This window comes from Barbatula barbatula (assembly GCF_947034865.1).
Source record: "Barbatula barbatula genome assembly, chromosome: 11".
Classification (NCBI taxonomy): Eukaryota; Metazoa; Chordata; class Actinopteri; order Cypriniformes; family Nemacheilidae; genus Barbatula; species Barbatula barbatula.
The window spans coordinates 22,811,709-22,837,598 of record NC_136774.1 but is presented as its reverse complement, the minus strand read 5'-3'; the positions used below and the strand labels follow the sequence as shown (position 1 = coordinate 22,837,598).

At 40.3% G+C, this 25,890-nt stretch overlaps 2 protein-coding genes across 5 annotated transcripts; one reads left to right on the top strand and one right to left on the bottom strand.

Moving 5' to 3' along the window:
- Positions 1-170: 170 nt before the first annotated feature.
- LOC306901004 (septin-2) lies at positions 171-23,399 on the bottom strand. Of its 4 annotated transcripts, none has more exons than XM_079468454.1 (12): positions 23,282-23,399; positions 19,787-19,836; positions 19,593-19,692; positions 19,432-19,518; positions 16,022-16,145; positions 14,356-14,490; positions 13,752-13,869; positions 5,258-5,359; positions 5,034-5,179; positions 4,362-4,445; positions 3,027-3,084; positions 171-1,549 (listed from the first exon to the last, which is right to left on the bottom strand). In XM_079468454.1, exons 2-12 carry the CDS (start codon positions 19,811-19,813, stop codon positions 1,481-1,483), a joined length of 1,050 nt encoding a protein of 349 aa, XP_079324580.1. In that variant the 5' UTR covers positions 19,814-19,836; positions 23,282-23,399; the 3' UTR covers positions 171-1,480. The 4 variants fall into 4 exon arrangements, with proteins under 4 accessions (XP_079324580.1, XP_079324582.1, XP_079324581.1 ...); XM_079468456.1 differs by having other exon boundaries at positions 172-1,549; positions 19,787-19,831; positions 23,282-23,371; XM_079468455.1 differs by having other exon boundaries at positions 172-1,549; positions 22,999-23,306.
- Positions 23,400-23,728: 329 nt separating this feature from the next.
- Positions 23,729-25,581, top strand: cldn5a (claudin 5a). Its single transcript, XM_079468458.1, has one exon. The coding sequence runs from the start codon at positions 24,256-24,258 to the stop codon at positions 24,901-24,903; it is 648 nt and encodes a 215-aa protein (XP_079324584.1). The 5' UTR covers positions 23,729-24,255; the 3' UTR covers positions 24,904-25,581.
- The last annotated feature ends 309 nt before the right edge of the window (positions 25,582-25,890 follow it).

The following is a 25,890-nucleotide window of genomic DNA, read 5'->3' as shown; positions in this document are numbered from 1 at the left end:
AATTTGAATATATATATATGACATCATCACGATATTCAAGGTTTAATTCTCACAGTTCTTTACATCATATAAAATTATTCAACCTGTAAATCACCAACCAGCTTATTTTTCGTATATCAAATATAACATAGAAAAGGGTTTGCAGATAAATAAACGTCAAACACAATCCTCAATATTTGTGACTCATAGATATTTATTTCTCGACATGAGCAAGTACAAAAAGTAACATTTAAAACAATAACGTATGCATTACTGTACCGCACAACAAGAACGGTGTTAATCTTTTATAAAGGCTCGAGCAGGAGATAAGCAAGTCAAAACAAGTGGGCTGAACCACAAATACAAGCAAAGTAAATCAGCATGTTTACAGTAGACGTTTAAAATGCGCGGATAAAACAATACTGTAAATAAACAGTGATTGTGTTTTACGGTTTATAAACTGTGTACCATTTTCGAAAGAAGATCTTGTAGAGTTACACTTATCAACAATAGTTTGTCACTGCAGTGGACGTTAAAATAAGCGGGTGATGCACGAGCGATAAAACTTATAGAAAACCCCGAACCACGAGCGTATAAGAATAAAAAGAATAAAGATTAGTGATGTGTGCACGATGGGAAGTTTTAAGGCATTTCTGTGATGTGAGAGAGTTGAGTTCTGTCGGATTAAAGTCGATACCACACTCTCGAAATAAGAAAGGCAAACTCTCATAAACACTTTCCAGGTCCAACAACCATTCATGAACCCATTTTCAGCCTTTAAAGACAATCTGATCTGATGTTACAGAACATTAACAAAACTATGCATACACGAGATCGTGCCTTTTTATCTGGAAAAATGTAGATTCTCTCTGTTGTATTTTGTTCCTTTCCTGTCCACTAGAGGGAAACGCTGCACAATATAAGACTTAAACCTTCCAGAATAACGCCTGACACTTAAAGTTTGAGACAAGAGCATGTAAACTTCTGGTTAGTTTTAAACTTAAGTTTCGGACGGAGTACCTCCATGAAGAATGTAGTGCTAAATGCAAATCTGACTCAAAAATAGTCTGAATGCATTACTGATATAAACTTGTGTTATGCACTGTAAAAGCTCTGCGTTAAAATGTATTGACAGGGTAAAAATATGCTAGTCTGATACAAATAAATTCTACGAGTTAAGCAGCTTAAAAGATAAAAAGAAGTCAAGGGATATGACATTAAACTTTGTCTTTGAAGCCGTGATTGACGACAGACGGTTTAAATTATAAACAGCGTCTAATCTGATTGGAATTTGACAATATGACATCATAACGGACAGTGCAGAGGTCATTCGATGTGGTACACGAGAGGTTAGTTACACGAATGACATTAATGACAAATTTTATAGACGAGCAAATAGCGTTTAAAAATGGAGAGTGTAAATGTTGTTTTTAGCAAGATGGCACTTTCTGTTCCCACAACACACATATAGACGAACAAAGACAAACACGGAAGCAGACTCTTAGTCATCACCCGGTTTCATCTTCATCTGCGCCTGCATCTGCGCAATCATCTGCTGCATGCGCCTCAGCTGCAAGAAAAACAATTCATACACAGTTAATACAAACGTTAATACATTGAATAAATAAAAAACAAAAGGGTTTCAAAGGAGCATTTTTAGGATTAGGATGATCTATTGACAGAAATGCAATATAATATACAAAACTATTTCTTCAAAGGTTGACCTTACGTAATGAGCCGTTACGTTCATATTACCTTAGAATAAACTATTTATATCTACATACAGAGCGAGCCTACATATATTGAATTTCTCTCCAAAGTCTCTCTGCTGGAAAATATCTCCATAGATATCTATGAGTACCGATGGTCCTAACGCGTCTCTGCCGAAACGCAGGTCCTGACTTTTATCTTTCTTATACTAAAAATCAACAGACCCTTTATTTTACATTGCTCTTTCTACAGACTTTCTAATGCCCGCATGATCTCTTCCCTGTGTCAACATGAGAAGATTCGCTGTCTGAGCCGAAGACATCTTTTTGATATGTGGTGGCCACCGTCATGTTTTGAAAGGGAGGGGTGAGTGGAGGACTGAGAGGTTGGTTGCAATTCTCAACTCACTGCTAGTGGCCGCTATATATCCCACTCTAGACCATTAAACATGAAAACAATATCTATGGTTTTGTCAATGCAATCTTAACAAACTTGTTTTTGTGTAATGTTTTGTTTCAAACTTTATCTCACATCTGATATAATACAACAGATATTTTTAAGTGTGTAAATATTTTTTGTAAACATGATGTGCATTTACTTAACAGTAATCGATCTTAAAGCCATCACTGTTCCATTAAACCTTTTTTGGTCATGTGTAATTGTAAATATGGTAAATGCTATTTTTAAATCAGTTGAAACGTGTGTGACACTCAACACTTCCACTTTAAAAGAGCTCATGAAGACAGATATGCACTCATACACAGAGTGAAAAATAAACACAATTTCCCAACAATCTCTAAATAAACCCTAATCACAACAATCACGATGATTACAGCTCAAACTGTAAACAAACACCTACACACACACACACACACACACACACACACAGCTCACAAAGGACGACAAGCTATAATATGACAACATTTTTAATGGGATCTCTGTTTGTTCTGTACAACAGGAAGCTGATGTCATTTCCTGTGCAGACGTGCATGTTTAAACACAGTTCTGATTGTGTCCGCAACCGGCTGGGATTTACATCCCCATAGGCCACAATAACTACATGTCATTAAGACACGTAATGACGGCTCCAAAAATACAAAACACCCGTAACAACAGTCTGAGATCGACAAACACTGTTAGCATACAGCACATTCTCTCTGTGTAAACCAGAAACCAAAGTCAATCCACTTTTATTCTACCTTTATCCACTTTTGTTCAACCTATCACAAGCCAAATGAATAACTATATTGTGCGTAAACATCCCTGAGAAGTGTAATCTGTTGTCGGCTGAATGTACAGATAGAAAATGTGTGTGTTTGAGAGAGAGAGAGACTCACCTCAGCTTCTTTCGCCATGAGAATCTGATCTTTGTCCATCACCTCTTCTTCGGCCACTCTGTCAGAGACACGCATTTATAATCTCAGTGAAGAAGTTTTGTTTCAAGCACACATGTGCTTTCCACCCGCAACATAATTGCATGTATTCATTGTGGTTACAGATATCCCATAATGCATTGCAATTAGACATGTGCCGATTTTCGGTAATTCAATAAATCACGATAATGAATATACACAATATTGTTATCGTGGGCACTTCAAAATACCGTAAAAAATAATAGATCCGAATTTTTATTTTTAGAACGTGCATTACAGCTTATTTTCCATCAACCGCTTGAGCAAACACTGTGTATATGCTGCGCAGGACACGTGAGCGCACCCGGATGTAAACAGTGTTCACGTCACACGTAGAATCACACTGCACGCAGTGCGCGCCACGGCCACTGACGCCGCAGTCAAATTCTCACATGAAGAAGAAGCATGGCGGAAGGAGGAACGCTGCCGACAATATATCCCCCTTCTAAAAGGGTAAAGTCAGTGGACATATCCTCTCACCTCAGCGTTCAAAGCTCAAGCCAGAAAAAGTGAACATGCTCACATTTTTGCACTTTAATCTTGAGAAGTAAAATATGCCAGGAAGCCCAACACAACTTTATAGTTGTGTATCGTTCTGTTTTTGCAAATGTTGTACTTTTGCAGTTTGCACATGATTCATTTTGATATAATTGTTCAGTTTACTTATATATTTTATATTGTTTTACTTATATTTATTTGTTTTTAAATGTTTGAGGTAATTTTAGTTCATTAAAAAGTTATTAAAGTTACTAAAAGGACAAAACTGAAGTTTATTTTTTTATCCTGTTTCTCTTGCAAAGTGAACATGCTCACATTTTTGCACTTTAATCTTGAGGAGTAAATATGCCAGGAAGCCCGACACAACTTTATAGTTGTTTTTTTTTTGGCAAATGTTCTTTTGCAGTTTGCACATTATTCATTTTGATATAATTGTTCAGTTTACTTTTATATTTTATATTGTTTTATTTATATTTATTTGTATTTAAATGTTTGAGTTACTTTTAGTTCATTAAAAAGCTATTCAAGTTACTAAAAGGACAAAACTGAAGTTTTTCTTTTTTTAACCTGTTTCTCTTGTAAAATTACAATACCGTGATAAAACCGTATACCGTGATAAATGCTCTCTCAATTAATCGCAGCATGAAAAAGTGATACCGGCACATGCCTAATTGCAATAAACTAACTCACAGCCAATATGGCGTGACGCAGTTCACTGGTATTTGGAAGAGGTCTGTGTGTTTACTAGTTTGTGGGTCGTACCTGCCAGCTCGCTTTAGTCTCTCTGAACGGAAGTTCTCGTAATGAAGATCCTGGGTGACCTCCTGCAGGTCTTGCATGTGAGTTCTGCACAAACAGAAAGAGAGAGAGAGACATTAAACCTGCATCCTGTCAGCAGAGGGCGCTACAGAACTAATGAAAAGCTCCAGTCATCTTTATATAGGAAAAAAGTCAATCATTGTCCAATGATGGTATTCTTTGTTGCACTGCATTTAATTTGCATTCAATTAAATATAATAAAATGCTGCATTATATTAATAAATACCTAATAAGAATTAAAATGGTCATTTAAAAGTACTCTGGTGTAAAAGATCATAATATTCCAAGAAAATGCCTTAGTTACTAATGCAATATCTACTGTATATATATATATATATATAAATCATTTTTTTATAATTTAGTTATTTTGTGGGATGAAATGCATGCCGGACATCTAGTCACGAGATTCATGGTATTATCCTAACCCTGACTTTGAAACCTGTAACCTTTAAGTCTGCCTTCTTTCTTATTTCACATATCAATACAAAATGTTTGGCAATCATAACGTAAATAATTCATATAAAGAAGTCACAGTAGCAAGAACAATCTGAGCAATTCTCAGAATTCGAGAGATTTTACCGTTCATCTTTATGACGTTTAGCATCATTTACTCACACAAGCATAGTGCGCAGTTTAAGGAAGTCGTTGTGTTCGGGGTTTTCCACCTCCACCACCCCCCACGGGTACAGACGTCCACGGATCTTCTTCCCCTTCACCTCTATCAGCTGATTGGAGCCGATCACAGCGAACGGGATGCTGGCCTGTGCACAAACACACTCGGTTACCCTCCATCCATCCATACAAACCTTATAATAACAAACTTAAATGCGACCTCTGACCTTCAGGACACGCGTCTGCTCCTTGAACTCTTCGTCTTCGTCCGAATCGGCATCGGGAAGCTGATAGATGCGTATCCCCTGCTCGCTGATCTCATCCAGAATCTGACGGAAACATGAATGGACGGTCATCGGATCCTTACGATCACAGAGAGATCAATCGTATTGAAGTCATCGAGAGTAAACCGGGTACAAGAAAATCTTATTATTATGTTCCTGTAGCTCAGCTGGTAGAACATTGTGTTCACAGGATATAAAAACCTATTGAATAGGAACTGTGATTTAAATGCGCAGTAAGTCGCTTTGGATGAAAGCATCTGCCAAACGAATAAATGTAATGTAATGTATGCTTTTTAAAATAATTTGTAGTTTTCTGTCTTGAAGAAAATAACACAAGCCAAAGGTATTGGAAGGTCAAGATAATAAAATAAGAATGCACAATAAATCATCAAAACATGCACAGATAAAATGCGATATGAATCATAAGGAAGTACAAACATGCCAGATCAAATCCATCCTAAAAGCATAACTAATCCAGATAAAGCCTTAGATGGGGCAGAAGATGAAAAATGTAAAAATCTGTAAAGATTGTTCAGATGTTACTGATTCTCGTTTAAAATGCTTTGGAGAAATAAAAACAGACACAAATAAGAGAGCAAATGTTAAAACACATGAAGAGGTGTGAAATGAATGTAGATTGTAGAGGTCAAATTATCCGGATTTGATTAAATTTCAAAGATATATTTTGAGTTTTTTGCCTTTTTATTAATTAACTTTTCAGCCCGCAACCCCCAAAATAACAGTGCCAGTGACTCGAGACCCCCACTTTCCTCGGAGGTGGTTAAAGTGAACAAACACTGTGGGCAAATGCACCTATTTAACACAAACGTGCATAGTGACAACAGTCTAACATATTATTTTATAGGTATTTACTCATTACTTTCCTTTATACATTAACTATGAACTAATACAACAGATGGTGGAAGTTCATCAAACTGATTCGAGTGCTGATGGATGTGCCTCTTTTCGTACCCGAGGACGATGGCTTCTCCGCCCTCTTCCGCTGGCCTCCCTGCGTTGTCTTTTGTCGACGTTTCATTTCGACAAATAAGAATATCCTAAGCTTAAAGACTGAAAACAATCATGGGACTGTTAAAAATGCGGTCGCTAATGTCGATGGGGGGATTCCTAAGGCTTTATATTTGCGTGGTTTTATTTATAACTTGACTAATATTTTGTTAGACTTGGTCGACCTCGGGTCTCCTAGGGCACAGTTGTGCCGTATGTCTGGAGCGCTGTACACACAGCCACAGGCTCAGATGAAATATTGACGTTTGATCGCAGACTTGACAAATCTGAGCTCAGTTTGACACGTTGTGGATCTCTTCCGAAACAATTCATCTCTCTCAAGTCTTGGAAAAAATCTCATTTGTGAAAGGAGCTGTGCTGATCCACAAACTGTTTTTCAGTAATAGCTGCTTTGCGTTTTCTTTCAAAAAACTGGAAATGACATCTGGTCTATTCTGGAACATGAATGTGGATCAGTCCAAAGTTCTCTCAGCACGCTGTCCATGTGAAACGCTCTGCGAGGAAACGCTTTGATGCTCAAAACAGGAATCGTATGAATCACGCTATGTAAACGAACGCAGAACTATCGGCTCGGCACGTAGACACAGTAGCACAGCGAGTTTGGTACCCATTAGCCTTTTTAACCTGAATACTTCCCGAAAAACACCTGTGCAAAATGATGCAAGGCATTCTGGGAGATCTTCCAAGGAACTAACTGATAAAGAGAATAGGAGATGACGACATCAAGAATCCACTGTACCAAGACCCAACTTCCCCAATTTATACAGAAATCAGTTCTTGGCATTAGAGTATATTGATAAGGTACCAAAGAAGTAAAAGTGGCCACATTTTTAGGCGAGATGAAAAATGTTCAACCACTACTTGAAATGTTCGACTAAAACTACAAAACACACTTCAGAAACACCTGTGTCGGATTATTTTTCTTACTTCAAAGCTGTTTTTCTAAGAAGCACATTCACAATGGCGTTACGTAATCGCAGCCCAAGCGCCACCAGCAGCCCTTTTCCTGACATTATAAACGCTTTCATGTCATGTCAGCAGGGGCTGGAGTTTCAATGGGACTGAAGCTCCTGCTTCACTGCTCTTTACAGAAACCCCCTCCTGTTATGATTAGCCCTGTTTTCACAGCGAGAGACCGCCGCAAAGAGCCGTGTGCGTGTTATTGTTTGTGTGGATGTCATTGTTGCGTGTTCGGAGTCCAAATAAACACGGCGCGGTCGGGTCCCCTTGAGGAGCGTGATCTTAAGACGCTGTCCTTCTGTTCAAACAGACTCATGGGTGGGGAACCCAAAGAAAGTAAAACGTGGAAGAGAATCATAACCAAGACGTGCCAACTTTAGGGTGTGGACCGAGAAAGATGAAATAGAAATTTCGTATGACTTGACCTTGAATTTGGAAAATTTACAATGGACAAAGATCAGCTGTACATGAATGAATGTGATGTACTATGTAGCCAACATGAGAACGAACATAAGTTGGTATGAGATAAAGACTTTAACAAACATAAACCAGTTTAACAGATAAAACCTCAAAAAGATCTCTTTAATATCTCATTTATTTCTCCTAGACATCAATGAGATTACTTGGAAAGCAACGTCTGTTTACGTCTCATCTGCGTCTCATAATAAAAAGAGTCCGAAATCACACAAATGTCTCTGTCATTAGAGTTTCAAAAGATATGTGATTTGTAATATTATTGAAGATCTCACTACGAACATTTCTCATTAAATTGACTAGAATCCAGATTATTTGACCTCTACAGTCTACGTTCATCCAACACCTCCAAACTCATCATGCGTTTCAACAATTCTCTCTTTAAGTTGATACTTAAAACAGAACACCACAGAAAACTCAATAAAATCTCTTGAGCTATAAAACAGCAACCTCCGAGCGATAACATTCTCTTCTGGCCGGTCTCAGTATAATCGTGAGTGTTCTCCGTCGCTCTGAGAGTCAGGTTGTGTTTGGGTTGGCAATGGGAACCTGGAGTCTGGCCTGAAACAATGGCACGGGAAGTGACTTTCACCTATTATGCTTGTAATTTGTTTTTCATAGGATACGTTATGAGTGGTGACCATGTGTTTGCAGAGCGAGACTCTATGCGAGCGGGAAAACTCAATACTATTACGGTCATACGAGGGCTGACCCCGAATAGTGCAAGATTCGATGCTTCTATAGGAGGAGCCTGATTCGACTACCAATCTCACAGTCGAATCTTCGCAGAGGCGTTATGCAATGGGGATCGTGCCATTTTGGTTATATGGTCAGTGGTGTTGCAGACGGGCCGATAAAAATATTATTTATGATGCAAAGAAATAGGAAATCTTTAGGGTTGGGTACCGAAACACCTGGCACATGTGAGCGTGAGGTCTGGCTATGACCCAGCGCAGGATCGCGTCTCACCGCGCCTTCTGTGCTGCAAGTCCGGTAAAGAGAAGCAGCACGTTCCGTACGAACCTGCGGATGACTCGCAAATGACTGTGTACACCGTTTCCAAACATTTGTCACTTACTGAATGTTTGGGCGTATGCAAGGAGTCCGTTACTTAGACTGAACTATGCGCTGCATGATACAAAAAAGAATAACAGATATATATATAAAACAAGCACGGCGCTGACTTTCGGAGCTTGTCATTCTCTGCACTGGAAGCAAGCGTGCACGTCAGGAGGACGGAGAAAGAGTGCACATGAAAAATGTCTTTTTCAATGCTTTAATGGTAAGATGCTTTATTTCATTCCTCTATTACATGGGGTAAATAATGCAACTTTATTGGTAGTTCATTGGTAATGAACGTGCTGTATTCCCGTTTGTAAAAAAAGTGGCGAGATCTGGTCTACGAGGTGGCTGATTTGTATCTGATGGGAAAGCAGATCGTATCAAAACATTTAAACGAGACCGTATACGAATCTTTGTACGAGCGACGGTCACACTTGACTTTTCGTTTCCATGACTTCCATTCAGCCCGTCCGAAGATATTTCGCCGCACAGCAAAGATTCAGTTTGGTGAACTCTGACCTGCGAATTCGCATCAAGTGAGTGCTTGAGACCAAAAGAAGAGCGAAACATCACAGCGTGACCACTCGGTACAGAAACGTGAAAGATGGAGGAATGGCTCCCGCCCATTTTCGCAGCACCGTCCAAACAAATTAAGCATTTGCTCAATGTCTAGTCTGACCGCGACATTAGCTGTCTCATAAAATAAATGCTCGCAGATATCAGGTATAGATAAGATTTAAACCACAAAAACACACCAACTCCGACTCTTCTCCAACTTCACGGGATTGCTTTGAAATAAAACAGCGTGAGAGCAAAACGCTGCTCTGCATATAAAAGCAAACAGCACAAGCTGTTGTTCAGAAACGTACATGAATTGATCTGATCGTTTCTTTACCAGATGTATTTTTACCCACATTTCCGTCTGTCCAACTACAGAGGTGGAGCAAGAACTATTTCGGGCACAAACACACCACACTGACACTATATTCAAGCACGTAACATCAAAATAAGTTAAATATAGTCTTGCTTTTCACAGTATAGAGCAATTATTATGAGATTAACTTCAGGAGGAAAAACAGCGGTTCACGCCATCACGTCGCAGCACGAATAAGAGCTTATAATCCGAGCGCTCCTTACTGTCTGTAACACCGTCATCATTCAGACGACACAAAAACACTCATTATCACACACATGAGCTCGACTTACTGGCCCACAATTATACCTTACACACATTTACAAAACAAATTGTTATGAAATAAACGACAGCGTGCTGGTTTACACCATTGGCCGGTGAAGTCTGCGGATTGGGGCCGCTCATGAATGCCTTTCATTCACACAAAAACACACTCAGGGGTGTTGTGTAAGTCTGAAAGAATCTCCACAGTACTGACCAATTACTCAGAGCCGCACGTGTGTGTGTGTATCAGGGCTAATGCTAATCTGGCGTCTGTGAAACAGCAGGACACCAAGGGACGCTCACACTAGCAAATTCCAGTCAGCCGTGACTGTGTGCGAGTAATACAGGTATCAACACTTGGATCAGAAAGAGCACAATAAATGAGTCAAGGAATCAGAATTAAAAAGATTAAACGGGTTTCATTGGTTTAAAGCAGGGGCGTAACAATATACCTTATTGTGTCGCGATATATCGCGATACCAAACCAATACTGTATATATTTTAGAGTTCTTTTTTTATAATATAACACTTGTTTAGGAGACCTGTGATATTAAGAACCATGATTATCGATATCAAGCTTATGATAATATCGTTGGTTTAAACAGTCTCTCTTCGTCCAAACTAATTTCGAGTGTGATTGGTCAAAACAGAGAAAACAAAGCGCAAAATTACAGCTGAATTTGACTGATAGTATTTTTATGTATGCTTTCTGTCAAATAGATATCATGATGAGATCATTCTGTTTGCGACGGTATTCACGGTATCGGTATAGCGATACCCCCTAAACCGCTACAGCATCAATTTCGGCCCAAGCGCTCTTTGTATGTGACAGGTGCAGGGTATTTATTGTTTTATCTGGACTATGTGAGATGTAATTCCAGGATACGACTGCCTGAGAACATAAATAAATAAGCACATCCTCATTACAAGGATGGAAACTCAAACCCATGACGGATGCTGAACCTATGAAGATGACATGATCACTTCTGTGGACTACAAAATGACTTTCGGGGTCAGAGTACTCTGAGGTGATTCGAAAAAAAGAACGAACGTAACCTCCACCAAGCTTAGATGATATGGTGACGGAAAGCCAAACATATTTGTGAGAACAACAAAGGTTGGCAAACACAAAGCAACAAAAAAAAATCTCACGGGTGCTTTCGTCCGTTTCTTCCACTGAGCCGAACTGAAGGACAAAGAGAGGAAAACTTTGACGGTTTGGAAACTGAGATATGACCGTGATGGGGATCGCAACGCGCCAAACATCAACAATCGCATTCAAATTCGCATAAACACAACAATGCAACCCACCGAGTACACCTAGAACACGCCGTGTTTATCTGGCCTGTGGGAATCGAGTGCAACTCTGCAAGCTTCCCAGATATACGTCAGTCCGGCCGCAAAGCTTTTCCAACGCTGGCTCTTCACTATACATCACTCCAAAGACAGGAAGTCAGGGCTAACGAAACATCCCTGGAGTACTTTCGGGGTTTTATGACCTCACTGAGGGAAGCGGGCACTCAGGGTCCCAGCGGTCTCTGATAAGAGCCGTGCACACCGCTGACCCGCCTCTCCCTGCCAATCGCTCGGACACATTACAGGAAGGCCATGTTGTTCTACACAAGCTGCTTCCCCCTTCATGATGGTGTTCAGAGCGAGGAACGATCGTAGATACAACGAGAAAGAAGCACAGAAGCGTCACAGCGAGAAAACAGAGGGTGAAAACTAAAGATTCAGCTCGGACGGGACTTGAAGACACAATGGGCCGTTTGTCTTTCCAAGACGAGAAACAGCAGGATTTGGGGAAATCTTCAACATGCAGGGGAGCGGGGAAAAGATGAAACTGCTGATCTGAACTTTCAGAATGGAGATAAGAGGAGATATGCGTTGATCCTGACCTCATAAGTTCTCGTGAGAGCATCTTGGGTTTCCCGAAAGAGCTCTCGAGCTGAAGCTTCCACCAATTCATTTATATTAACATTCAAAGTTCAATGGGCAATTTCCTAAGAATCAACTGTGAACAATCAAAGTTTTAAAAGCTTGCGAGTTCCTCAGCAACGGCTTCCACCGGATTGCTGGCATAAAACTTAAAGAGTTCATTTACCCAAAGAATACCGAACTCATGTCGTACCAAACGCATGACCTTCTTCCTATAATCAGTTATGAGGGCTTTCAAATAATCCCATCCAGAATAAAAGTTTGTGTACTGTCCATAATAATAAACATACATGCATATATTTGTGAAAAATATAAAAACTAATAAACATTTATATACAATTTAAATAATATGGGTGAATATAAGTAAATACATGTAAATATTTCCTAAACCGAAACGTTTAATATGGATGCAATTAATCACGATTAATCGTTTGACAGCCATACACATGATCCTATAAACAGTGGTACAAATGGCTTAGATTAACTAAAGCAACACAGATGCAGAAAATCCCACAAAATGTAAATTTAAAATGAAAAAATAATAGCATTTAGAATAAAGAAATGACAAATTTCATTGTGTTTTCATTCCTTTTCGCCATTGTATAGAAATATATGTTGTGTCCCACGGATGAAGTGGTTGTAACAGTAAATAGACATTTTGATCTTTCCTTAAAACTTCTTCTTAAAAAGAAAGAAGCAAAGCAAAGCGGGCTTTATAAATGAAATGCTCTTTTCTTACCCAGAGAAAGGAAAAAACTGCCATCTAAGTATAGCATCTAAGCAGGTGAATAACAGGAACCACTAAAAATAACTGCATCTGTGTCTAAAGCGATGTACAAATATGGATGAATGCAAGCCTTCAAACTGTGTCCTGTGTGCGTCCAACGTTTTTGCTAAATATCTTTACTTGACTACTTGATCATTCCACAACGTGGTATAAGGAAAGCACACCGTGTACAGTACGAGTCACGAGCAGACACACACATCACAGTGTCAGTATTCATTCAGAAGTGTCTTGTGTCCAGGTCATTAACTTGAAGATGGATGGACTGATCTGGCCTCAGAACTCTAATGGGCAGCACATGCACGACTGCAGGAAATGAAGCCGATTCTATCGCTCTTATCTCTGAACAGTCTCCAAAAACCCCCATTTCGGTAACGAAGCAACATTTACATGCAGAAGCACAAGAGGAGGACGGAGGTCAGCTAGAATCAGTAATCTTGACCCAAACTGAAGACTGAAATATAAACGAGATGAGATGAGCCATTGTGTGCTCATTGCACACGTGAGTGAAAGCGACGAAGCAGCAGGTGTTTGTGGGGGTTCATTCTTCTTCTGTCTTGCCCTTTGTGATGCTAAATCTAACAATGTGCGACACGACAGGCTACAAGAGAACGAACAAGCACACAATGACTAACGACTGACGCCGATCTCACCAAAGAAACTTAAAATAGCGATATCTTTGTATAATATAAGATAACTTGAAGAGAATCCAGCATTGAAGCTGTTGAAGATGCAGAGATAAGTACTCAAATATTGATATTTAATCCTAAAGTACTGAGATCAGCCGGCACACACGTTCTAGAGACGGCAAAAGGAAACATCCATAGAGAACCGTATGATACAACACAATGGCCGTCTGACGCGGTTTGAAATGCGAAGATGCGTACACATGTGATTCTTTGGTTTATGCCGTGGGATTCAAACCATTTTGGACAGTTGCACCTGTTGCGATTGGATCCCCCAAGACGGCTGTTGTGGTAAAGTGAGAGAGAAAGAGAGAGAGAGCTTCTCACCCTTCTCTTGAGACGCTCTCTCTCTCTCAGCGTGAGCGTGTCGGCTTTGGCGATCACAGGAACAATGTTGACTTTACTGTGAATGGCCTTCATAAACTCCACGTCCAGAGGCTTCAGGCTGAAAATGAATCAAACACAAGGGAGCACAAGCGAATCAGACAGACGTTTATGTGAAAAAAACAGAGAAATTTCTTGCAAACATTTAGAGAAAGAAAACATTTTGTGAATGTTTACAATAGTATTAGCTGTAGTGGATGAATAAACTGTACAACAACAACAACATGTAGTTTACTGTAGTATACCATAATACCCCCACTTGTGGTCTTTGCACTTGACCACTTGACTACTTTCATGACATATTTCCTGTTTTTCTTAAATGTGATTCATGTGGCTTAGCGGTTAGAGCATGCTCATGGGTTCAATCCCTCGGATTGCATTATACTATACATTGCTTAGTATGTGCAATGTGTATTAACCCAATGCAAGTAGTTTTGGATTAAATTCATAAATGTAAATGTTATGTGTGAATGGTACTAACTGAGGAATAAATCAGAGAAATTAGTTTTAGACAAATGCAAAAAATAAGATGAATAGTGCGCGTTACCCGTGTCCCAACGGTGAGATGAAGTAGAAACAGCAGTGTACTCTGTTGTCCACGATGTGCCTGCGGTTCAGACCGCTCTCATCGTGCAGGTAGCGCTCGAACTGGTTGTCAATATACTGTATGATGGTCTTAAAGCTGTCGGAGAGAAAAAAGCAGAGATCAAACAGTTTAACAGCCATAAAAGCACGAGATCGAATTCAATCTCTGCGTTTCGTCCGTTGGGATATGAGCACAACAAAACTACAAGCTAATCGCTGGGGAAGTAGATACACTTCAGGAATGACAAACAATCACTCTTGTCTAAATAAAGATGATCAAAACCATCCGGAGCATCATATCTACACAGGTTCCCGTCCAGAGAAGAACCACTCGAGCACTACCGTACCCTGATCTGGATCTGTCCGCAGGTTCTTTTTTATCAGACCAGTTTAACTCTTTCAGTTCTCTATGTCTCACCGCCAGCTTCCCTTTGTTCTAAAGTCTCAGGCCTTATCTAAACAACAACACAACGTGGATTTGCTCACTCCTCTGCTCTTATCGCGGCATGGTGAGACCGATTCCCCTTTTCATCTGATGCAGGCTTATCGAGGGAGGTAAAGGAGAAGAGATGATATGACAGTACGTGGATGGCACGTTTTCATTAAGAGCATGTGAAGTCCGTGGGTGAGATGGGGAGGATATTGTTCTTTTAAACAGGACATTCCCAGCATTCCACAGCAGGACTGAGTGGCAAGAGACAACAGCTTTCTCCAGTCTGCAGTGAAGCACCATCAATTATGAATGGTTCACCCGAAAAACAATAACTCGGTCATAACGGCCTTATGTCTAAATGAACTGCTAAATACTAAAATCCTTCCGTACGATAAGTGACTGAATGTGGACGAGGGAGATTCATGGTTCCCAACATAAAAATAATACTGCGTACTACAATTTATTACGGTAAAAAGTGTGCTGCTGAAGTATATTACAGTAACCCTACACTTGTATGCTACAGTATTTTGCTGTGTTAACTGTAGTAAATACTCTAGCATGCTTTAGTATATAGTAAAGTGTAGTGACTTGAAGTATACTGTAGCATATTATAAGAAATTATAACAATGGTTTTATGTTGTATTAGCCATATCGTGGATGAATAAACTGTAGTTCACCGTAGTATATCAGAATAACAAGACTTGTTTTACTTGTTAATGTAGTATTTGGTAGTGTGTTAATAAACTGTGGCGAGTATTGTGTAGTAACCACTAAACATTTTATTCAAAATTACTACGGTAAATACTTAAGTATATTGTAGGATTTTTTCAAATCGTGACAATCTTTCTTTCTCTATGAACTTTAAACTTTAAATTAGCCCTGCTATGCAAATAATTATTTAGTCAGTATACATGTTACCTATAAGAAAGGTAGCTGCCTATGTAGACAGCAAACAGTGAGGGACACAACTAAGGGTGAGTAATGGCAAGCTCACGCTACGTGATTTTTGGCTGGATTTTGCTGTCGCAGACAGATTTCCAAGGTCTGCGACCAAACCCCCGGATCACGAACAAATCGGTGCTGGTTTCGGTCACAGAAGCTCGTTAAAGTGGTCATATGGTGCAAACAGGTGTTTGTTATACGTTGCCCATGCATGAATTAGACACGTAAAAAGTGTGGGACCACACACACTGACCAGTCCTGGCTGTTGATGGCGTCCCCATATCCCGGCGTGTCCACCACAGTCAGGCGAAGCTTGACTCCCCTCTCCTCGATTTCCACGGTGGACGCTTCGATCTGAACCGTGCGCTCGATCTTCTCTGTCAGCGTGAAGAAATAATCACTCACATTTACAGAACAAAAGAATCAAGCCGCGCATAAACAGAGAGTGCAAGGCAGGGTCATTGAGACGAATCGCGCAGAAAGATATTCGTGATTTGTTGACGTATAATAACGTTGAAGATCTTAATAACGTTGAAGATCTTGACTTTACTATTGAAAATATTAATGCCACCTTCTCGGAAACGCTAGACATAGTTGCTCCCTTGCGCTTAAAGAAGATTAAAAATGACAGACCGACACCGTGGAAAAATGAACACACTCAGGCTCTAAAGAAAGCGGCACGAAAAATGGAGCGCAACTTTAAAAAGACTAAATTAGAGGTATTTCGTACTGCCTGGAAGGATAGTACAAAAAAATACAGGAAAGCCCTAAAAACGTCTCGATCCGCCTACATTTCATCACTAATAGAAGAAAACCAGCATAACCCTAGGTTTTTATTTGATACAGTGGCTAAATTAACCAAAAATAAATCGTCAGCGACTTCTGATGCTGTATACCAGCATAGCAGTGATGATTTTATGAACTATTTCACAAATAAAATCCAAGATATTCGAGAGAAAATTATAACTATGCAACCAGATGCGAAACCCGCTGAACAAACGACTTACTACAGCACCCCTAAGGAGAAATTACGTTTATTTTCTACTATAGATCACGATGAACTATCGAAAATCATTAGATCATCTAAATCGACTACATGCATGCTAGACCCTATACCTACAAATCTACTGAAAGAGATGCTCCCAGAAATTATAGATCCTCTACTTAGCATTATTAACTCATCTCTGACATTAGGACATGTGCCTAAAGCATATAAGGTGGCTGTTATAAGGCCCCTTGTCAAAAAACCCCATCTGGACCCTGGAGAACTAGTTAACTATAGACCTATTTCGAATCTACCTTTCTTATCTAAAGTTCTGGAAAAAGTAGTCTCAACTCAAATATGTTCCTTCCTCCAAAGGAATGAGATTAATGAAGATTTCCAGTCTGGATTTAGAGCACATTACAGTACAGAGACTGCTCTGATTAGAGTTACAAATGATCTGTTTATGGCGTCCGACCGAGGTTGTATCTCCTTATTGGTGCTGCTAGATCTTAGTGCTGCATTCGACACCATTGACCACAGCATGCTCCTACATAGACTTGAAAATGATGTCGGTATTAAGGAAATAGCTTTGAAATGGCTTAGATCTTATTTATGCGACCGTTTCCAATATGTAAAAATAAACAATGAGGTATCACGCAAATCGCAAGTCCAGTACGGTGTACCACAGGGCTCAGTACTAGGGCCTATGCTCTTCGCATTATACATGTTACCCCTAGGAGATATAATAAAGCGACACGGAATAAGCTTTCACTGCTATGCTGATGATACGCAACTTTATATTTCCTCGAAGCCTCACGAAACACAGCAATTCCATCGAATAGTGGAATGCATTGTCGATATAAAAAAGTGGATGAGTAGCAATTTTTTATTACTGAACTCGGACAAAACTGAAGTGTTACTTATCGGACCGAAAACCGCCCTACGTAACAACCAAGAATACTGCTTAACTATTGATGGATGTTCCATAAAACCCTCATCTTCAGCTAAGAATCTTGGCTTTATATTCGATAGTACTCTGTCATTTGAGAACCAGGTCGCCAAAACCTGTAAGATTGCGTTTTTCCATCTTAAAAATATATCTAAATTACGTCATATGCTGTCATCATCAGATGCGGAGAAGCTTATACATGCCTTTATGACATCAAGACTAGATTACTGTAATGCACTATTAGGTGGTTGCCCTGCAGGCCTATTACAAAAACTCCAACTGGTCCAAAATGCGGCAGCTCGAGTTCTTACACGTACAAAAAAGTATGAGCATATTAGCCCGGTTCTGTCAACCTTGCACTGGTTACCTATAAAGCATCGCATAAATTTTAAAATCTTGCTTATTACCTATAAAGCCTTGCATGGTTTAGCTCCTCACTACTTGAGAGAACTTCTTACGTATTATAGTCCATCACGTGCACTACGCTCTCAGGCGTCAGGTCAGTTGGTAATACCTAGAATTTCAAAATCAAGTGCAGGCGGCAGATCCTTTTCCTATCTAGCGCCTAAACTTTGGAACAGTCTTCCCTGCAATGTCCGGGAGGCGGACACACTCTGTCAGTTTAAATCTAGACTAAAGACGCATCTTTTTAATCTTGCATACACTAGATTATCATAATATATGTATTTCAAAGATCTAGGCTGCACTAGTTAGATCAACCGGAACCAGGGACACTTCCAATAACAACTGATGCATTTGTTGCATCAAAGAGTGCAGAACAGTACTCTACTCTCAGCCAGTCTTGTCTCATTGTTCCAAGGTTACAAGAGCGGAGCGGGCAGGGCGCAATCCATTCCTAGACCTGACAAATGCTGGACGAAGGAAGTGACGTCCCTACAAAACTTCAGCCACTATAAGATTATTAATGATAATTTTAAATCTAATTTTTTTTTATTTTCGCCTTGTTGTGCAAGCACTGTTGAGCTTGTGCAGAGGCTGCAGTTTTTGCCAGAGGGGAACTGGAATCCCCTGGTTAGGCCTGGTTTCCCTCCGAGGTTTTTTTCTCCTCCAATGGAGTTTTGGGTTCCTCGCCACCGTTTGCATACTGTTTTGCACTGTTTTGCCTGGCCGGGGGGGCTGCTAGAATTTGGTAGTCTTATTTAATTAACACTGCATATAGGAATTTATTGTGTGTCTGATATTTGACCTGTGTTTTGAATTCCATAACCTTTTATGTTTTACTTATAGTCATTTTTTCTTGTACAGCTGCTTTGTAACAATGAAAATTGTAAAAAGCGCTATATAAATAAAGCTGACTTGACTTGACTTGACTTGACGCAACATAAAAGACAGATTTAGGAGACATTCTTTTGAGAAAGCTCCTTCGCCGTGGTGGGAGGAATCCTTGGGCTACAGACAGGATTATTTTGGTAAAAACACGCTGTCCTCCAGAGAGCTTTAATAGAAAAAGTGTTCAACGGAGGGATTTGCAAGGGGCTTATGTGCATTGAGCATAGGAATCAAAAACATTCAGCATTCCACCGAGAACGGCATCATACTGTACAATCTCATCAACAACGATTTCACTCGGATCGTGTCTGAATGTTCTTACAGTAAACACACACATTTCAAGTGAATTGTCCCTTTAAGTAAATCTAAAAGGGCTTTTCTCAAAACTCCTGGGGGATCATTTAGGTCTTAGGTGTTATTGAAGAGCTCCGTGTGTTACCTGCTGCTCCAGGTATATAGCGCTCTGGGTACAGGTCAGTCAGAAACAAGCTGTTGATAAGTGTTGATTTCCCGAGACCAGACTCTCCTATAAAGATCAACAACACTCCGTCACAAACACAGCGTCGGCATGCATGATAAATGTGTTTCTATGAGACTCACCTACAACCATCAGAGTGAACTCGAATCCCTTCTTGACAGACTTTCTGTGCACCTGATTGGGCAGGTTGGCAAAGCCGACATATCCGGCAGCATCAGGAAGCTAACAAACACACATCGGAAGCGTCACAGCATCTTTAAAGACAATCGGAGTATCGGGTACAAACTTCAGAAGAAGAGAGATATGACAAATGTACCTTTCCTTTCTCTGCAGACTGTGACATGATGCTCTTTACTGCTGACTAGACTAAACATATAAATAACATTAGAAACACATAAGTCAACAACCGGTCAACAATGCAACAGAGACGTGCTAATATTAACGGATATATTATAGTTATACTATATAGTTATTATAGTTTGGATTTTTATTGATATTTTAAATTTGCTTAAGATTTTATTTTATTATTATCATTTTAGTGCCTTTAACTTATTTCAGTTTATTTCTGAGGCAACATTTAATTTTTTTCGTTTATTTTAAATTCGGACAATATTTTATTTGATATTTATAATTGTATTCAATTTATGATCTACAGTATACGACAACTTTACGTGATCAGATTATTGTATTAAATAAGAAATAATTTACAATCAACTGGTCATTATCATAAAATAAACCCTGACAGAGCGATCAGGACCAAACGCGGAGCGGAGGCCTCCTCTAACACTCACAAGGGGTTTATGTAGTTAGACGGGCTATGCGTCTCTCGCATCAACACACACATTATGATAAATGTCCAGTGCTGGGCTGGATAATGATGAGGGACATGAGTGAGTGAGACATGAAGAGAGAGAGAGAGAGAGAGAGAGAGAGAGAGAGAGAGAGAGGTTGACTGTAGGGAGTGAACTGTACTGTTTATCTTTCAGATTCCTGGAAACCCTTTCCACACACCTCCCCATAAATGAGAATAAGTACACACCCCACATACACTAAACCTCACAGAAACACTCAAGTATGTGTGAGTGTGTAGGGTTCAGGTGGAAGTGTATTCAATTCAGAGACGGCCGGACTGGACGTTCACCTCGTGACGGCCGAATCAGCTGTAATACTGATGGATTTGAGGATTTAATGTTGATGCTGATGCTGTTTCTACCCCCCGGGGAGAGTCAAAATAGTTCAAATTGAGAATTAATGTCAGATTCTGGGCGTTTCAGTAATGAAGGACCCAGTCAGCGATGCACATCTTATCACAAACATACACAGTCGCTCTCTGTGAGGTCTTGTTATTACTGGCTGGGAATTATGGGCTTTAGATGAGTCAAAAGGCCTCATTATTGCTGCGGTTATTAAAACGAGCAGAAACACATCATATTAATGTGATTTCACGAGAGCGAGTGGTGATCTGACTTAAGAGATTTGCCATTTTTACGATAAAGTTTTCGAAGTTCTTAACAGAATTCCTGACGGAGCTTACCGGATCGTAAGCTCGCGAGACATGTGACCGCTTCATATACAGTCAGATCACTCGAGCTGAGGTTACTGACGACTGGTCGCTCACGATAACGGCGCAAGTGAACTCAAGGAGGTAAAGCCACGTTAGGGTTTATGAGAGAAACCTGTTGCCTCGTGACCCTTTCTGTAATTCACTTCACCTCTGAAGAGCAGCTGCACTCAAACTCACTGATGAATGAATCCAAAGACAAAAGACGGAATCTCTTTCAAACTCGGACGGAAATAACAGAGGAGTTATGAGTGTGGGATGAGCTGTGATGGAGAGAAAGAGAGAGAGGGAGGGAGGGGAAAAGATGTAAAAGAAATTGAGGAGGACAAATGTAGGACAAATTACACACCGTACCTTAATGTTTAAGGTTAGAGGTTTGTTTAAATCCCTAACACGAGTGATGCGTGCCAAAGCTTGAGAAATTCATGCGAATTCTGCCTCATAAAAAAAACAATATGACCAGCTAAACATTTCTCAGTGACAATTGATTTTGTTAGCTTCTGTGGTTTATAAAAACAACATCCAAGTAATGCAAATATAAGTCAAACAGTTTATAGTTCCTTCATTATGAAGAGGTGATTTGGAAACGCGTCCTGTTTACTTGTCACATGTCTTGCCAACGCCAAGACTCTTGGTCATTATAAATGGGGGATTTCCTATTGGAACGGGACTGTTTGAACAAAATGAGCCAAAAGATATAATTTGATGAATGTGGGCTGTTGGACTATATGACGTTTCTTGTTCTGCATTAAAAAACAATTCGAGAAAGAAATTTCAATGAAACTAATTGAACATTGTTTTTAAGCAGGAAACCAACTTGAAAATGCACCTCCGAGACGCCAAAACCTTTGCATTAGAAATATTTTCAAATATGTATTTTGCTAACATTTTAATATTAGATTCTTACAAAACAGTGTGCAAGACCACGTTGAAAATATACAACTTAGACCTGGAAATAAATATTGTTTAGATTATAAAAATGTAAAGATATATACAAACATCAATATCAATATATATATATATAAGAAAGACATTTTATGTGACACTTTTTACCCCGTCTCGCAAAATAGCGATTCTCTGTCGATATTCATCCGTGACATTTAACATGTTGCCTTTCTTCGTGATTTAAAGGGATAGTTCACTTTTAAAATAATACATCTGTTATTATTTACCTGCCTTTTTTTCCATTTCAAACCTATATGACTTTTTTAATCTGCAGAAATCAAAAGAGGACATTCTGAAAAATGTCGGTGACAGAAAACCTTGGTCCACATCGACTTGCATTGGTTTTGTGTCCGTACAATAGAACTCAATGGGGACGGACGGCCTTCGTTTTCCTACATTTTTTCAAAATATCTTCTTTTGTGTTTTGCAGAAAAAAGAAAACCACACACCTTTAAAATGACAACAGGGCGAGTAAATCAGGACAGATGTTTCATTTCGGAGGTGAACTACTCCTTTAACTCCTTTGGTTGAGTTATCCATTAACTTTAAATGGCAAAATGAAAGCACTTTAAGTCGAGGTGCCAGACGTTTGTACAAACAAACTGTAAATGTGTCTTGTGACATGACAGAAAATACTTACATCATTAACAGTTTTCAACATTTTTGCTATATCACAACATAAGACACGTGTGCGTTATACATATGAACTTTTTCAATGTACATGTTTAATGAATTATGTATAATGTCATGAAACATTAGGCATGACGAGCAGTTCAGGATGTTCTTTGTAAGATAAAGGGAAGGAGATAAAGGTGACAGGTATGATGGAGGATCAGTCAGTGACTGTCGAGATGAGAAGGTTTGTTCCAGACACACAACATACACGTGTTGTCAGACTCCAGGCATCTCTATCGGACTCCCACAAACTCTCTCTAAGCAACAGGTTTCTAAATACACTCGCTGCCAAATTCTCGAGAAATGCATTAACAAATAAGATAAACGTGGGTGCATTTTTATAGTACCTCGGTTAGCTCGTCCACACCCTGTTTGATGATAATGTTGTGTTGAGGATTCCGAGCAAGTCTGAAACTGATACCGGCAAACTAACGCAGTGCATATTTGAGCAACTTTAACGAGTTTGCAACAAAGAACCAAGTGAAACGATCTGTTATTTCAAGGTATTGTAACTTTACATCAACTCTCTGACATGCAGTCACGCAGTCATTGACGTGCACGTTTACGCTTTCAAAGGCACGCACTTCCGGATAAACTTCGACTAATGTTTCACTCGTCACAATCTCTTACCTGTAATAAATTCTCGATTAAACACAGAAATCTGTCGTTTTCCACCTTCCTTGTTTTCTCTCTTCCCAACAGGCCAATCCAGGGAATCCGGAAACCACCGCAATTCCGCCCTTATCCCACAATGCACGGTTACCGATGGACCGGCGCAACAGAAGCCATTACGGCTCGCGGCGTGACGTATGAGACGAGCGAAAGAGCGGCGATTCGGAGCCAAGATGGCGCTGACGGCGCACAGATTCAAGGAGATCTTAAACGTTTGGTGAAGGGCTTTTAACGGCGCGTGTTTGTTTGAAAACAGTCGAAGCCTAACAAAACTAAAATAAAACTAATACGACGCGGACTGCAATTAAAATAGAATATTAAAGATAAATGAGATGTATTCAGTTTATATTATTTTCAGGCCGATTCATTGATTTTCGCCTTTGTGTTTTTTATCCAATACATTTATTGTTAAAACTGAAAGCAGAAAGTGTGTTATTGTGACAATGCCCCCCCACCCCGGCGCTCGTGCACGCGCGCGCGCACACGGGCGCACGCACGCTGCATCCTCATTGGGGCGCAACAGATGCTCCGCGGTGCGATTGGACAAAAGTTTGGCTTCAGTCTTGGGACGCTCGCACCACACACCCCCCCCTCCTCTCCCACACCACTATTATTCCACTCCACTTATTCCCAGTCCAAGAAAAGTCCGTTAGTCAAAGCTCAGCAGAGGCAGAGCGCAGTGATGCTGTTCACCTGACCAAGACGCTTCACCTTTTCTCGACTTACGCAACACTTTTTGAAAGAAGAACCGGAAAACTTCAGTTAACAGATTAGAAAGAGAAAAGAAAAAGCGCACAAACGCGTTTGGAGACGGACAAGCGAACCGGTAACCTGGTCCAAAGACTAACAAAGATCCCCAAACTTGTGGAATCGGGTGCGCACTATACCTGTCCGCTATAAGGATTTAAAGAGACGAGTCACGAGCAACAGAGATGGCCTCCGCGGCACTGGAGATCATTGGTCTGACCCTGTGCGTCTTCGGCACGCTTTTGGAAATGACCGCTTGCGGGCTGCCCACCTGGAAGGTGACCGCCTTCATCGAGGCCAACATCGTGGTGGCTCAGACCATCTGGGACGGCCTGTGGATGTCGTGCGCCGTGCAGAGCACCGGCCAGATGCAGTGCAAGATGCACGACTCGATGCTCGCTCTCAACCAGGACCTCCAGGCCGCCCGCGCGCTCACGGTCATCTCGTCCGTCATGTGCGTAGTCGGGCTGCTGGTGGTGATCGCCGGCGCGCAATGCACCAACTGCATCAAGACGGATGGCGTGAAGGCGCGCGTGGTTAACGTCGGAGGGGTGATCTACATCATCAGTGCCATCTTCATGCTGGTGCCTCTGTGCTGGATGGCCAACAACATCATCTCCGACTTCTACAATCCGCAGGTGCCGGCCTCCCAGAAACGGGAGATCGGCGCGGCGCTCTACATCGGCTGGGCGGCCACTGCGATGCTGCTGATCGGAGGCAGCGTGCTCTGCTGCTCGTGTCCGGCTTCTGGAAACTCCGGGTACTCGGTGAAGTATGCGCCCAACAAAAGATCAACGCCTAACGGAGACTATGACAAGAGGAATTATGTTTGAGATTTGCGGGACGATGCGCTCTGGGCTGACAAAAGACCAAATACGAAATAGACACGCTGTTTTTAAACCCTACGTGATGTACCACCTGCAGATATCTTTGTTTTTCTCATAAAAGTGTTTTCAAACGTACTGATTGGCTGAACCATTTGTTTTATTTAATGTGGTGTTTCAAAATTAAAAAACGAGTCTGACAAAATATCTATTTTAGGTACATCGAAAAGTTTGTAAAAGACCCTTAAGATAGTATATAGCTATAGGATGAAATATGTTTACCGATTGTCATGAAGAGGCGATGTAGTGTGTATAGGAACTTCTGCACATTTACAAAGACTCAAGGACTGAATGAAGAGCGTGGAGAAAACAGCTGGAACTATAAAGACTGCAAATCCTGCTTTTGTCGTTTTCTTCCAACACAACCGTCCACACTGATGCTCCGAGAGTCACGAGACATAAGAGCAGCATCATGCCTTGTCCAATATGAAAAATGTTTGCTTGGTTTTGGGATCATCCTGCCAGTTATACCTTGCAGTATGAAAAGTGTTCGGATGGGTATTTTCCTCCAACCTCTAGGATGTGTTCGTCAAGCTCGACTGAAACGTTTATTTTTTGTAACTTTTGTAATTGTTTTTGAACTCCTGAATGAATGTTGTTTGCAATAAACATTTACAGTTTTGACACAGATGTGAACGTTTGTATTTTCGTTTGTGACATCACAGCGCATTTACGCGTACGCTTTTAACCAAATCGACATACATTGCATGGTATTTTACATTTGTTTGTGACTATGTGCAATCCCCGTTGGATCGAACCCGTGACCTAGTGCCACGCTCTAACCCCTGTATGATAAACTTTCATTTTTTTACTTTCACAAACGTATAGTTAGCTAAAACCACATCCTAAACCTAGGTTTACACAGGATATAATTAATTCATAAATTAAAGAATTCATCTCAAATAAAAAACAGTTTGTTAACATTCTTATCATTTG

Bases quoted from the DNA above. Each gene is read 5' to 3' on its own strand.
- LOC306901004 (XM_079468454.1), bottom strand. From the start codon at position 19,813: ATGTCACAGTCTGCAGAGAAAGGAAAG. The intron at 19,693-19,786 runs GTACATTTGTCA...TGTGTTTGTTAG, and splicing joins AGTCTGCAGAGAAAGGAAAG to CTTCCTGATGCTGCCGGATA. The intron at 5,180-5,257 runs GTCAGAGGTCGC...GTTTGTGCACAG, and splicing joins AGCAGACGCGTGTCCTGAAG to GCCAGCATCCCGTTCGCTGT.
- cldn5a (XM_079468458.1), top strand. From the start codon at position 24,256: ATGGCCTCCGCGGCACTGGAGATCATTGGTCTGACCCTGTGCGTCTTC.